Here is a 14819-nt window from a genome sequence, read left to right as displayed (position 1 = left end):
TACTTATCCTCAACTCAAAAAAGAAGACACTCTTCCTACTCGTCCACTTTAAAAAGACCCAACCTTGACATGACACCTGCAGGTCCAGCTCCCCCAAGCAAGCACACCAGCCTCGCGGGGCGTCGGTCCGCGGGAGGTCACCGCTGATTGGCTGGTGCAGTGGCCGGGGAAAGCGCGGCCTTCCTCGGACAGTGGAGGGTGATTGGCTACTGGAGACCCACCCCCTCGCCGATTGGGTGGCGGAAGCGAAGCCGGGGATTGGTGGAGCGCCGCAGGACTCGCTCACAGCTGCTGGGGCTCAGGCTCCCAGGGCAAGGCCGAGATGGCGACTGTAGCTTGGCTACTGGGTCGGCGCGTGGCGAGCTGGAGGCCGCGGCCGCCACTGCAGCCACTCGCCGGCCTGATTACCCAGCGGGCCAACTCGCTGTTGCCCGTGGACGATGCAATCAATGGGCTAAGGGAGGAGCAGAAGCAGGTAGGGAGCCTGACCCCCCTCCCGGCCCCTTTTCCGTGCTCGGTGGTCTCCCTGGCGCTCTTCTACCCAGCGCCCACCCAGCCGCGGCGTGTGATCCGGGGGCTGTAGGAGCGCCAGCGCGGGGGCGGCCGCGGGCCCCAGTCTCCCCTCTGTGGCGGCAGCAAGGCCTGGTTGCCGGAGTTACACGAGGAGTGGAGGATAGGAACGCTCCTGGGAGACCGGGGATGGTGGGGCGGGGGGTGTTTTGGTGGAGGATTGGCAGGACTACCCGCGTGTGGCAAAAGGGCCCTCAATCTGTCTGAAGTCTTCTTACACCTCAATACTGTCTACGGCTGTGGTTCTCAAACCTGGTTAATCATCACCACGGAATCTTTTTCAAATACACACCTTGGGGGTGGAGTTGAAATGCACCGTGTAGTCCGTGCTGTAATTCTTCAACCTATCGGGTCAAACCACAAAGTTGAAAAAAAACTTGAAAGATGTTGTTACAAATGGGGCTGAACCAGAGCCATTCCTGGAGGAAGGAGACTGTTCACTTGGACACTGGCTTGGAGTTCCCGGGGAATGTGATTCTCCTGTGGCTCTAAGCAAGTGCCCAAGCTTGCCCAGAACCCCAAAGTCCACTTGCATTTACAGTCAGCAGACAGAGCTCTGAATCACCTCAGGCAGAAAGTGTTCAATCCTAGTTCTCAAACTTTCCTGCCAAAAGGAGTTTCTAATCTCTTCTGAATAATCCCTTTTACCCAAAGGCTCAGGGACAAAAAGGAGCCTGACACGTGCCAAGAACTGAAGGGGGCGTGGCTGGAGCACAGTGAGTGGGGGATGAGAAAGGTACTGGGGAATGCTGGATAGGCTGCAGGGGTCACCTCACACAGGGCCTTCTAGTCCTGGGTAAGGAGTTTGTCTTAATTTTTTTTAATGGTTAAAAAAAAAAAAAAAGAAGCGGGGCTTCCCTGGTGGCGCAGTGGCTGAGAATCTGCCTGCCAATGCAGGGGACACGGGTTCGAGCCCTGGTCTGGGAAGATCCCACATGCCACGGAGCAACTAGGCCCGTGAGCCACAACTACTGAGCCTGCGCATCTGGAGCCTGTGCCCCACAACGAGAGGCCGCGACAGTGAAAGGCCCGCGCACCGCGATGAAGAGTGGCCTCCGCTTGCCACAACTAGAGAAAGCCCTCGCATAGAAACGAAGAGCCAACACAGCCAAAAAAATAAAAAGTAAATAAATAAATAAATAAGTCAGGAGCTCTTTAAAAAAAAAAAAAAGCAAGACTTGCTAGATCTTTAAAAAAAAAAGAAGCAGCATAGCTAATTTATAATGTTGTGTTAGTTTCAGGTGTACAGCAAAGTGATTCAGTTATACATATACATATATAAGGAGTTTGTCTTTTAAGGACCATGTAGAACCATGGAATGATTTATGTAGGGGAGTGACATTTAAGAAATAATCTTCAGGGACTTCACTGGTGGTCCAGTGGTTAGGACTCCACGCTCCCAATGCAGGGGACCCGGGTTCGATCCCCGGTCAGGGAACTAGATCCCACAGGCTACAACTAAAAAATCCCCTATGCCGCAACTAAAGACCTGGCGCAGCCAAATAAATAAATAAATAAAAATAAATAAATAATCTTCAGAAAGAGAGGGGAAGGTCATCTCTGAGGAAGCATAAACTGGTGGGGCCTCTAAGTTTCAGTTTGATGCTCTTTGGTGAGGTTACTTGTGTCCCGTTTCCCTGAAGGTGTCCTCAGTAGTGGAGACGCTGTCCTCAGGGGCAATTATGTACCGTTTCAGCAGCATCTGTCCATCTCTCTCCCTCTAGCTTCGTCAGACCATGGCTAAATTCCTTCAGGAGCATCTGGCACCCCATGCCCAGGAGATTGATCGGAGCAATGAGTTCAAGAACCTGCGAGTGAGTCGTGGGGCCCACTCTGAGGGGGACGGGGGGCAGACTGGGAGCTGGGCTGGGATGGTCTGGGAATTGCACTCCTGCCTGGCAGAGCTCTCACAGTCTTCTGGTAAATGAAAGCTCCCTAAGAATGCAGCCCCTTTCTGTGAAGCCCTTGGGTCTTGTTGTTCCAGATATGCCAGGCCCCTGTGACTGGCTGCTTTCTCACAACCCACTACACTCACTCTATTCTGTTGGCAGGAGTTTTGGAAGCAGCTGGGGAACCTGGGAGTCTTGGGTGTCACAGCCCCTGGTGAGTATGGTTTCTTTCCCTAGAGAGAACTTTTCTTGCATGCCTTTTAAAACCATTCCCAAAAGAAGCAGGAAAGGAGAAGAAAGATCATACTTGGAGAAACCAGAGTCTCTTCCCACTTGGAGCTGAGAAAGTGCCCAGTGACTGTCAACCCAGAGAAGAGTAAACTCTTCTGTTTCTCTAGGCAGTGATGTTAACAAGGCAAAGGATTTAGGTCAGTGTGGTTCACTTGGGTCACCCAGACTCTTGAACTCTGCATGCTTAACAAGTTCCCCCAGGTGATCTGGGGAGTTTAGAAAACTCCAGATCAAGCAGTGGTCTTAGTACCTCAGTCTTACTGCCTCACATAATCCCTAAGCTCTGCCCTACCAGTAGCATCGAGGCAGTACCACTCAGGACAGTGTGTTCCTGTGGGGGATACCTGTGTTCTCTGCCCACATCTTGGCCCTAGAGCTCATTTGGAAGCAGACGGAGGTGTAGGGGAGAGGGATGCCTGTCTGAGCCTCCACAGTGAGGTGGCCAGATGATGTATTTAACAGGCTGTCCCTGGGCCTGTCCAGAGTCCCCTGTGGGTCTTACTACTTGTTTCCAGGGGGGGAGGGCAGGGAGCTGGTGGGCTTTGTTTCAGATGTTGGCCTCTAGAGCAAAGGCCAGGCCTGGCTTGCGGTGCCTTGTAAAGAGGTGAGCCTATGGCCTCACCAGCCAAAGCCTGGACAGCCCACCCTGCTTTGGCCTGTGTTCACTGGGCATTAGAGTAGCGGTGGACCACAGTATTCTCTCCTTACATCCTCCCCTCACCACTTGGAGACAGTTCCTGGGATTTAAGCTGATCGTACAAAGTTACATCATGAGTGATGATGTAACCACTTAAAAATTAATTTAGACTATCTTAACATACAGTAGTAGGGGGAAGGTTGCTGGGAACTCTCAAACAAGACTCTTTCTCCCACTGTGTCTTGGGGGTTTATGAGCCCCCATAAAGAATATTCTTCTGAATCAGATGCTAGTTAATGGAAGAAAGAGGCAGGTAGGAATCAGATGAAAACCCTATCCAGGGAGAACCTTGAAAAGAAAGCCAGATATGAGTTCTGGTTTCCACATGGTGTCCTGGTAGCAGTTTCTAACGTTACCTGCCCATGGGCTTTCCTTCCTGGAGTCGTGCGGGTTGGGCTAACCCTTCCCTAGAGCCAAGGACCAGCCTGACTTCTTGGTTAGAGTGAACATACACAGAGGGCCTTTGCAGGGTTTACCCAGACAGCAGGACGGAGGGCGGGAAGGCTGGCACCAGGTAACGCAGCCTCTTTGATTTTGGATCTGCTGCCGAGGAAAACAACCACATTTTTTATGAGGAGTTCTGAAATTCCCTCCCAGCATCTCTTCTGCCCTCTCCAGACTTCCTCTCAGGCTGCAGCTCTCCTGTTCCATTACCAGCCCTGCTTCTTTAGGTCCAAACCTACGCTATGAAGCTCTCATCTTCCTCAGGGCTTCTGCATGCACATCCTCTGCTTTGTATCTCATCTTCGTGCTTTGACCTTCCCTCTTTGTGTTTCTCTGATAAACCCCAGGTCCTCTTGCTTCATTTGTTCATCAGCGTCGGCACTTCTATAGCTTTCCAAACAGTAGGTGCTCAGGTCTTCTTGTCTTCATTAAGAAGTCCATCTGGGATAGGGAATTCCCTGGCAGTCCAGTGGTTAGGACTCTGCGCTTTCACTGCCGAGGGCCTGGGTTCAATCCCTGGCTGGGGAGCTAAGATCCCAAAAGCTGCGTGGCGTGGCCAAATAAATAAATTTTTTTTTTTAAATGTTTGGGATAAAGCAGGAGTTGCAATGACTGTTTTCTGAACCATGCCTCAGCTGACCAGAGGCAGCAGCAGGCAAAACCAATTCTGTGAGCTTGCAAGCAGGGTCCACAGCATCCGCCTGTTGACCTTGCTAGAGGGAACTTGGAATAGGTGCTATAAGAGTGTTCCTCTACTGCAAATAAATGTAAGATTCCTCTCAGTGTCCTCATTTAACTGGGCTGCCTTTTCCACTCCCCTGCGCCCCCCACCCCGACCCCTAGTTCAGTATGGCGGCTCCGGCCTGGGCTACCTGGAGCACGTGCTGGTGATGGAGGAGATATCCCGAGTCTCTGGAGCAGTGGGTCTCAGTTACGGTGCCCACTCCAACCTCTGCCTCAACCAAATTGTTCGTAATGGAAACGAGGCCCAGAAGGAGAAGTACCTCCCCAAGGTGAGGAAATGGGGATGGAGAAACACGCTGATTGCATGGTGCAACCACCAGCCATGAGGCTTCTCCCCCATTGGGGAGGGCTGGTCAGCCTTGCTTTCTGTAGCATGCTGCTACCCTGAAACTGATAGGGCTAGGAAGGGGTCAGGGATTTGTTTTAAAATACTTCAGTTAGGGCTTCCCTGGTGGTGCAGTGGTTAAGAATACGCCTGCCAATGCAGGGGACACGGGTTTGAGCCCTGGCCCGGGAAGCTCCCACGTGCCGTGGAGCAACTAAGCCCGTGTGCCACAACTACTGAGCCTGCACTCTAGAGCCCGCGAGCCACAACTACTGAAGCCCGTGTGCCTAGAGCCCGTGCTCCGCAACAAGAGAAGCCCGCGCACTGCAACGAAGAGTAGCCCCCGTTCTCTGCAACTAGAGAAATCCCACGCAGCAACGAAGGCCCGATGCAGCCAAAAATAAATGAAAAATAAATTTAAAAAATAAAAAACTAAAATATGACACTAAAAACAAATAAAATACTTCAATCAAAAAAATTAAAAATAGGAACTTCCCTGGTGGTCCAGTGGTTAAGACTCCGTGCTTCCAATGCAGGGGGCGTGGGTTCGATCCCTGGTCGGGGACTAGCAAGCCACATGGCACAGCCAAAAAATAAATTAAAAATAGGGCCAGAACACCTGAGTCAGTCACTGGACAACATTTACTGAGCATTTTAAGAAATGAAAGCCTAGGACTAGCTTCCCTTGCAAAGGGAATGGGAATAGAAGAGAAAGCTTCAGGCTTGTGGGTATGGGGCTTCTCTTCTAGGACTTTACCTATGCCTGGATCTGAGAGAAGTTAGAAGGGGTGTCATGTGACCAGGCAAGACATGGTATCAGTGAGCCCCTGCAGGGTACTTCTGAAGTCATAACAAGGCCCTTTGGGGTTTTCCTTGCAGCTGATCAGTGGTGAATACGTCGGAGCCCTGGCCATGAGTGAGACAAATGCTGGCTCCGATGTTGTCTCCATGAAGCTGAAAGCAGAAAAGAAAGGTGAGGCTCCCCTTGATTTGAGAGCTGAAGTGGGCAGAGGTACAGACCTTCGGGGTGAGGGAGCAGTGATTGGAGGTGGCCTCTGCTGGGTTTCTAGAAGCACTTGCCAGCTGGACAGCTTTTTGCTCAACAGAAGGTCTGGAGAACTGACTGGTTGAGACAGGCCCATACAGCTTACGCAAGTAGCCAACTTCCTGTCCTTAGGAGATCACTATGTCCTGAATGGCAACAAATTCTGGATCACCAATGGCCCTGATGCTGATGTCCTTATTGTCTATGCCAAGACAGATCTGGCTGCTGTGCCAGCTTCTCGGGGCATCACAGCCTTCATTGTGGAGAAGGTGAGTGTAGGGGAGTGTATGGCGGGAGGCTTTTATCTCCTGAAAGCGGCACCAGAGATGACCTCCTTCAAGTGATCACAAAGACCATCAGGGTTGTGTGCTCTGCCAAGGCTCCTTCCTGGGATGGGGCTGAGGCAGGAATGGAGACTGAAAGGAGGGTGGCCAAAAAGTGGAATTCAGGGAGGAGGGGTCAAGTCTGAGGACGGTGGAGCCGTCCACAGAGCCAGGCTGTCTGGAGGTCCAGGAAGATGAGGACTGAAGGGAGGCCACCAGCTGTGACAATCAGGGTGTCACTGGTGGACTTGGAGAGAGCAGCCACGGGAGCCCAAGGTGTGATTGAGGATGCAGGTGGAGACCGGAGACTGCACCTTCCAAGTCTTGTCAGTAAAAGCACAAGGGAGACAGCAGGAGTTAGAATGAAAAGTTGGGAGTTTCAGTTTGCTTTTAGGAATGGGAGAGAACTGAGCAAATTTTTTGGTAAAGAGAAAAGAAAATAGGAGAGGGAGAAAGTGAGATGCGTGAGAGAGAGTGAGCAAAGCACAATGGTGAGTTGAGGGAGAAGAGGCACGGGTGCGGGACGGTGATGGTGGAGGAACCATCTGCCTAATGGTCATGAAGTAGGAGGCCAGGGCCCCTGGGAGGGCAGGGGGGCCATGGGGGCAGGGGAGTTGGTAGAGTTTCATGAATGAGTGTTTTAAAAATTTGCAGTACCCTCCATAGGGAGAGGGGGAGAGTATATCGGAATGGGACTGGAGGACAAGAAAAGCGAGTAGCCCAAAGGGCGTGGCTGAGATGGGAACTCTCCAGGTTGAGTCACGCTGCTCTCGTCTCCTAGAGGAGAGGGAAGCAACACCTGGCAGTGCTCTGATGGGCATATGCCAACGCGTTCTGCATCTGATTAGTCCAGGTCAGAGCACACAGGTGGTTGAGTTGAACCCCGGGTGGGACTCCATTAGGTACAGGTGGCAGAGGAACAAGGGGGCAAAGGAATTGAGTGGGCTGGGTAGAGTGTCTTAGAAGTGATTTCCCGGGCTTCCCTGGTGGCACAGTGGTTGAGAATCCGCCTGCCGACGCAGGGGACACGGGTTCGAGCCCTGGTCCGGGAAGATCCCACGTGCCGCGGAGCAACTAAGCCCGTGTGCCACAGCTACTGAGCCTGCACTCTAGAGCCCGCGAGCCACAACTACTGAGCCCGCGTGCTGCAACTACTGAAGCCCATGTGCCTAGAGCCCTGCTCTGCAACAAGAGAAGCCACAGCAAGGAGAAGCCCACGCACCGCAACGAAGAGTAGCCCCCCTCGCCGCAACTAGAGAAAGCCTGTGCAGCGACAAAGACCCAACACAGCCAATAAAAATAAATAAATTTTTTTAAAAATCTTAAAAAAAAAAAAAAAGAAGTGATTTCCCCCAAGGAAAGGAACCAAAGCCAGGAAGGGTCAGAAGGGCCCCAGGGATCTGGCATTTCACTGGGAAAGAACCGGTCTCGCGAGAACTGGGGAGAATGCAGCCAGCAGCAGGGTAGGCTGGGGTGGAGTGTTAGGGGCAGTGCCTTCAGAAATGGGGTGGTCACATACAGAGTGGGGGCCTGGTGAGTAGACGCTGGTGTATCAGGCAAATACAGGGACTTGATGGAAAGATGGTTACTTCCCAGGGGTTTCCCTTTTCTTGGCCCCCTTGGGGACTGCTCTGTAATCAGGGCCACCTTTTATTCCCATAAAGGGTATGCCAGGCTTCAGCACCTCCAAGAAGCTGGACAAGCTGGGGATGAGGGGCTCTAACACCTGTGAGCTAATCTTTGAGGACTGCGAGGTTCCTGGTGAGTCTCTGAGAATGAGGGAGCCTCTGTCCTGACCCCATCACACGCTGAGAAAGCCCATCTCTGGCTTGGAGAGCCTCACCATTGTTAGCTCACCAATGGTATGTGGCCAGACAGTGGGCCTGCCACTGTGCCCTTGCCCACTGGCCCATAGGTGTTGGCCTCAGTCTGGACAGCTGTCCTTCCCGGCCAGAGCTCCTGCAGCTGTATGCCCTACTGTGGCTTCAGGGAAGGGTGGTGTTTCCTATGTGGACCACACACTGTGCCTGGGGCTGGTATTCCAGTATCTGGAGTAGAAAGGTAAGATCTGCCCTTACCCACTCACGTCCTTCAGACTTCCTTGTATGTACATTTGCCTGTACAGCCTGTGTGAAGTATTCATTAACAATGCTAAAAAAACATCTAAATAAACTGATGGAAGCTGGACTCGGTAAAGGGAAGGCAGTTCAGTTTATAAGTATTTCTCCCCTGAAGTGTAAGTGAAAGTGTGCCACATCATGAGAGAGCCAGCACCCCTGTCATGCACTGATGAGACGGAGGGCACAGATTTGATCATCAGTTAGGATGGTTCTGTGCCTCAGCCATAAACCATCCCTCTCCCCCACGATCCGCCACCGGAGAAAAGTGTGCTTTAGTTATAAGGAGCATCTAGGGAGGGATGATCAGTGCAGAGCCTTCTTTGTCGGCAAGGATAAAACTCCACTAGCATTAAAGACAGGTCAGTGGTGTCAACTCTTCGCACTCAGCTTCCTGCCCACACCTCCCCAGGCCATCCAGTGTCCTTACTTCCGGGTTGGGGAGGTGTTCAGCAGTTTCTGTCACCAGCACCGAATGGCCCATCTCCTGGCCAGGCTCTTCCATGGACCACCCAGGGGAGGGGGGAGAGTAGTATTAACCAGAGCAGACTCAACCTGGGGGAAAGAGTAATTCTCTGGTTCCTTTATGGACACAAGTGTGTTAAAAAAAAAAATTGGGAGAGGTTGGATGACTTCTAGACCAAACTAGCTTTTCTTCTTTCCCATCCAAGGCAGCTCAAGAAGAGAAGGGGAGGATCTAAGGATTGGGCCTGTGTGTCTGGTCTTGGGGATGGTGTGTGTGTTGGGGGCAGGGTGAGGGGAGCATGTCCCCACTAGCAAGCTCCACTTCTGACTGGAAGTGGTAAACTCCATCCTTTTCCTCACCTGGAGCCCTAGTTGAAGGTCAGGTAACATATTTTAATGCCTTATGAGAGAGCCACGTTACTAAACCCAGCAACTTTTCTAAAAGTGAGGAGGCTGTGGACAGCCCCCTTGCCCCTGACCAGCACTTTTCCCTGCAGCTGCCAACATCCTGGGCCATCAAAGTAAGGGCGTCTACGTGCTGATGAGTGGGCTGGACCTGGAGCGGCTGGTGCTGGCCGGTGGGCCCCTCGGGTGAGTGTGAGGCTCGGGGGTGGGGGGGAGCTGGGCTCTTGTAGCCTCCTTAGCAGGTGGTGCTGCAGCTCTCCCCTTGGGGCCAATGGGAGCCTGTACCTTATCTCCTGGAGACAAAAAATTACCTTTCCTCTCACGTTTACTTTCTTTGCATTGAAGGCAAGTATGATTTGGTGACAGACAAAAGGCCTGAGGAGCCACCCTGCTTAGTTACTCAGACGTGAAGCAAGACGCCTGAGCTCTAATCCTCTACGAAGGGTCCCGTCACTCCGCCTGGTCTCAGGGGAAGGGGCACTGACTTCTGGGCAGTCAGTGCGGTGACTGAGCAGGGCTGACAAGGGTCCTCACGCTCCTTTTCTCCTCCCTGGGACGCCAGCTCCTTGTCTTGCTGGGCTGCCCCCCAGGCCTTTCCACACTAGCATTTGCCCCCCAACCAGCAATGGGGCGACGGCGAGGCCCCTCGCCAGTGTTCTCTCCTTCCCGCAGGATCATGCAGGCCATCCTCGACCACGCTATTCCCTACCTGCACGTGAGGGAAGCCTTTGGCCAGAAGATCGGCCACTTCCAGGTGAGTGGAATGGTTTTGTTAAGATGCACTCTTTCGCTGGGTTCAGGTTTTCTTTAACAAATGAACAAATAGGGCACTTGCTGTGGGCATTTACTATCCTTCGTCAAAAAAATAAGTTTGATGGACTTCCCTGGCGGTCCAGTGGTTGGGACTCCGTGCTTCCACTGCAGGGGGCCCAGGCTCCATCCCTGGTTGGGGAACTAAGATCCCGCAAGCCTCAAGCCTCGTGGCATGGCCAAAAAAACAAAAACAAACAAAAAAATGAGTTTGAATGCTTGGGGCGCAGGCTTCCTCAGCATGCTACCTGGCTCTGAAAGCGGTCAGGCAGTTCATCTCGTGTCACCTCCCTTCCTGTTTGAGATGAATGAATGAGGCATTGTAGGGTTGGAGGGTGAAGCGAGCAGATTGTGGGGAGGGAGTAGCATTTTGAGTCACGCTTTCTGGGCCGCGGGACGGTCGGTAATGAGGGTCGTGTGAGTGGAGGGCCAGGTCCACAATGCAGCAGCAGCTCTCTGGCCTTAACTCCAGACCCGCTACCATGTCTGTCATCCTAAGCAAGTCCCACCTCCTCTCTGTGCCCCTGGACCCCATTCCCAGCTGTCAGGTTGCTACTGCTGACCTGCTTTTGGTAACTAGGGAATGATTCCGAGAGGAGCGTGTCTCCAGCACACTGACCCGTGGGCTCCCTTTGTGTGCAGTTGATGCAGGGGAAGATGGCAGACATGTACACCCGCCTCATGGCCTGTCGGCAGTACGTCTACAATGTCGCCAAGGCCTGTGATGAGGGCTACTGCACCGCCAAGGTAAGGGCCGGGCCCAGAGGAGAGCGTGCCGGGGCAGGGGTGGTTGCTGGGCCCCCTCCCCTCCGTGTGGCCCTGGCGGGGGCCCTGCTAATGCGGAACCTCCTCCCACAGGACTGCGCTGGGGTGATTCTTTACTCAGCCGAGTGCGCCACACAGGTAGCCCTGGACGGCATCCAGTGTTTGGGTGAGTGGCCCCCACTCCCTACTCCCCACTCCTCACCTGTGCTTCAGCTGAGCTGCACCTTTAGGCTCCTCCTGCCCCAGTTACTGGGAGGACATGGAAAAGCAAAGAGGAAAACTGCCAGAGGCCACAAGTTGCTACTGTCTGCAGTAGTGCCCCCCTCTCACCCTCCCAGCCTGGTCCTATGGACACTGGGAAATGGGGAAGAGGAGACGCCTCAGAGGTGGAACAGCCTCACTTAAGTGCCGCATAGTGTTTAAGAGCACAGGCTTGAGCCAGACGGCCTAGGTTCGAATCCTGGCTCTACCACTGACCAGCTTTGTGACTTGTGCAAGTTACTTCAGCTCTCTGGGCCTGGCACCCAGTAAGTGCTATGCAGTAGTTTCTTGTCCCCCTTCTCCATGTCTGCCAGTGGGTCTCCCCTACCTTTGCTTGGCATCCTCAGCACTCTGAGTGGACTTCCGGCCTCCTGTCCACCCTCCCCACAATTAGGTAATCCCCACCCCATCCCTCTCACCACCTTTTTTTTTTTTTTAATTTATTTTTGGCTGTGTTGGGTCCTCATTGCTGCGCGTGGGCTTTCTCTAGTTGCAGCGAGCGGGAGCTACTCTTCGTTGAGGTGCGCGGTCTTCTCATTGCGGTGGCTTCTCTTGTTGCAGAGCACGGGCTCTAGGCGCGTGGGCTTCAGTAGTTGTAGCACGTGGACTCAGTAGTTGTGGCTCACAGGCTCTAGAGCACAGGCTCAGTAGTTGTGATGCACGGGCTTAGCTGCTCCGCGGCATGTGGATCTTCCCAGACCAGGGCTCGAACCCATGTCACCTGCATTGGCAGGCGGATTCTTAACCACTGCGCCACCAGGGATGCCTCTCACCACCTTTTGCTGCTTCTCTTCAATCAGTCTCTCCTCCTAACCCATTTCTATGTATTTGATCTTCTGTTTGCTTTCCTTGCTTTGCCCACTGCCCATCACTTTTCCTGTTGTCCTTTCTTCTCTGCCCAAACCATGGCTGCAGGTGGCAATGGCTACATCAACGACTTTCCCATGGGCCGCTTTCTGAGAGATGCCAAGCTGTATGAGATCGGGGCTGGGACCAGTGAGGTGAGGCGGCTAATCATCGGCAGAGCCTTCAACGCAGAATTCCACTAACTCCAAGACCCTTCATCCCCTTTCCCAGCACCTAGAGGCCTTTCTCTGGAAGGAGAGACGCGGCAGCTCTTCTCCAGGCAGGCCCTGCCCACCGGCCCAGGAAAAGTGTGCAGCGGCTTAACATGGACTCCTCAGGAAGCATGCTGGCTTTTCTGGGGCTCAGTGGGAGGGCTTTGGTGACTCTGCGCCCTTGCTCTCTAACTTCAAGCCTGATGCCCCACCCCTGCTCCCAGGGTGGGCACCCTTTTTCCTGGTGAGCCTCTGCCAGGGAACCCTCTGCTCAAGTACACCAGAAGCATTGCCCCTCTCCTTAATTTGAACTTGGTAGCCTCTTTTCTTTCTGGGGAAAAATACCCCCCAAACCTAGCCTCTGTTTCTGCCAATTTCTAGAGGCATCAGCTCCCAGCAGCTTGTGAGTGGGCACCCCCTCTGCAGCAGCCCCTCCATCCCTCATTCTTTAAGCTGAAATCCTACCACTGGGGTGGAGCTCTGGGAATAGACATCTCAGAACACCTGTGCCACCCAGAGTCCACGGTGGGGCAGAGGTCAGCGTGCTCGTGAAGGACGGGGCTCAACGCCTCCAGCACAACGCTGCCACCGCCACCATCCAGTCCTGGCCATGTGACAGCCCACAGCTGACTGGGCAGCAGGCCTGGGTTGGCTGGCTCAACTCCAGCCAAGGCTGCCTGCATACATTTCTCTGGACACCCTATGGCTAATTTTGTTACAACTGCACAGTGGCTGCTGCCATTTTGTATTAAACATTTCATGAAGCAAACCCATCTGCTTCGAAACTGGTGTTTTGGGGGAGAAGCAGTCTACTTGCTACTGCCTTCTGTCTGGCTCCAGCCTTATGTCCTTGGAGAGTGGCTGGTCCAGGTCCTGCTTCTGGCCCTTCAGCCTGCTCACTGGTGATAGGGGACACAGGGGTGGAATCAACCCTTAGGATAGAGGAGTTCTCAACCTCCCTTTTCCAGATCTCCCAGTGACTTTTTACAGAAAGGAGGGAGCGGTAAGAGTCTTGGAGCTAGAAGGAAGCTCGTAAGTTTCTGGAAACCATCCCCATGTTTTTTGAAACATCAAGACAATTTGATTTTCCCAAGGTCAGACTGGAGCTAGAATCCAGATCAGCAGAAATAGGGGTTCTGAGAATGCCAGCCTGGGGCCCTACTACATGGCCGCCTGGATGGAGCACAGTCAGAGTGGGACAGTATTGGGTTGTCCCACCCCATCTGATTCCCTAAAAGAGAACTGGTTTTCTTGGCCCTCAGCCCAGTGACGCCTGTTCTGACTTTTGGTCCTGGCCTATAGCCAAGAGCTGTTCCCAGCCTGATGCTTGTGACAGGTGGAGCTAGCTCCTTACCAACCCCAGCCCAGTCCTATCCTGAGGGGCTTGTGGCCCTGTCCCTGCACTTCCCCACCCTGCTCCCTACTATGTTGGAGATGAATGTGGCTAAAATGGTGGTCTTGCTGGTTATAAAGTGTAGCTGGAACGAACAGCCTGAAGACGTTCAGAATGGGATGTTTCATCCAGTCAGTGTGGGTAACGGAGCTCTGCCACCAACTTGGGGAGGATGATTATTCTCCCAATGCTATATGTGAAATAGAAATGTTATAAAATAAAGCCAAAAAAGTGTAGCCTGAGTCATGAATGATGGGAGAGCAGGGGGCACTGGTTCTTGGAATTTGGGGTTGTTTATGTGCATTGTGCAACTCTGCAGTACCAGCTGCCAGCACTCCTTCCTGGGGCTGCCTCATTCCACTCCAATTTTAGGCAGGTCACTATCAGCCCAGCTCCCCTGTTGACTACCATCCCACTCTTTGTTTTCCTACTGCTTGCCCCGTCGGATGGCAACAGAAGCTAAGGGAATGGTTTTCCAAGTGTGGTCTGGGCACACCCTTTATCAGAATTTAGCAACCTGTAAAAAACCCAGATTCCTGGATGGGCCCCAGACCTAATCACATCCCCAGGGGTAATTATAAGGCACAGGCAACCTTTTAGAACAGCTGATCTGGGGCCTAGAGGACACGCCTCCAGAGGCCTGAGTCCTAATTCTAAACCCATATAACCTGGTAATGACAATCCCTCACCTATATAGACCTCTCAAGTCTCATACTGACATATTAGCTCCTTGATCCCGACAACCCGGTGCAGGTGACAAGGTTGCGCAGGGCCCGCTTCCCGAAGACCGGTGAGTTGCCCACGGTACCCGAAAAAACGCTAGGTGAACCGGCCACGCCCAGACGTGGAGCCAGCGCTGGCGTCAGCTAGGCGTTGGGGCTGAGAAAGGGCGCCTCTTTTTTATTTGGGGGCGGACGCCCAGTCCACGCCCCGCCCGGCTAACCCAGGACCGTTAGTCGCGACCCCCAGCCTAGGACAGGTCCAGGGTCCAGGGTCCTCCCTCTGTCCCCCTCCCGCGAGGCGCCGCACTAGCGGCGGAGCCCTGCTCGGGCTCGGGCTCGGGCGCGGTTCCGTGGGCCCTGCGTGGAGCTCGCCTGACCCCTGCCGGCCGCCGGCCGCAAAGGCAAGGTGCTCTGGACTGGAGGCTCCCAGTCTCGTATTTCAGGATGCACAGGGCTCAGCGACGTTTTCTTCTGCCAAATGAGGACATTAAGGGG

At 53.4% G+C, this 14819-nt stretch overlaps 1 protein-coding gene across 1 annotated transcript; it reads left to right on the top strand.

Moving 5' to 3' along the window:
• Positions 1 to 266: 266 nt before the first annotated feature.
• Positions 267 to 13838, top strand: IVD (isovaleryl-CoA dehydrogenase). Its single transcript, XM_036842394.1, has 12 exons — positions 267 to 475; positions 2295 to 2384; positions 2622 to 2673; positions 4735 to 4904; positions 5840 to 5933; positions 6138 to 6274; positions 7993 to 8089; positions 9408 to 9501; positions 9988 to 10069; positions 10768 to 10872; positions 10984 to 11056; positions 12067 to 13838. The coding sequence occupies exons 1-12, from the start codon at positions 323 to 325 to the stop codon at positions 12198 to 12200; spliced, it is 1281 nt and encodes a 426-aa protein (XP_036698289.1). The 5' UTR covers positions 267 to 322; the 3' UTR covers positions 12201 to 13838.
• Positions 13839 to 14819: the final 981 nt, after the last annotated feature.

The sequence above is a fragment of the Balaenoptera musculus genome, chromosome 2 (assembly GCF_009873245.2).
Source record: "Balaenoptera musculus isolate JJ_BM4_2016_0621 chromosome 2, mBalMus1.pri.v3, whole genome shotgun sequence".
In the NCBI taxonomy this organism is placed as follows: Eukaryota; Metazoa; Chordata; class Mammalia; order Artiodactyla; family Balaenopteridae; genus Balaenoptera; species Balaenoptera musculus.
Note: the sequence above shows the minus strand (reverse complement) of the source record. Positions and strands in the feature narration are given on the sequence as shown.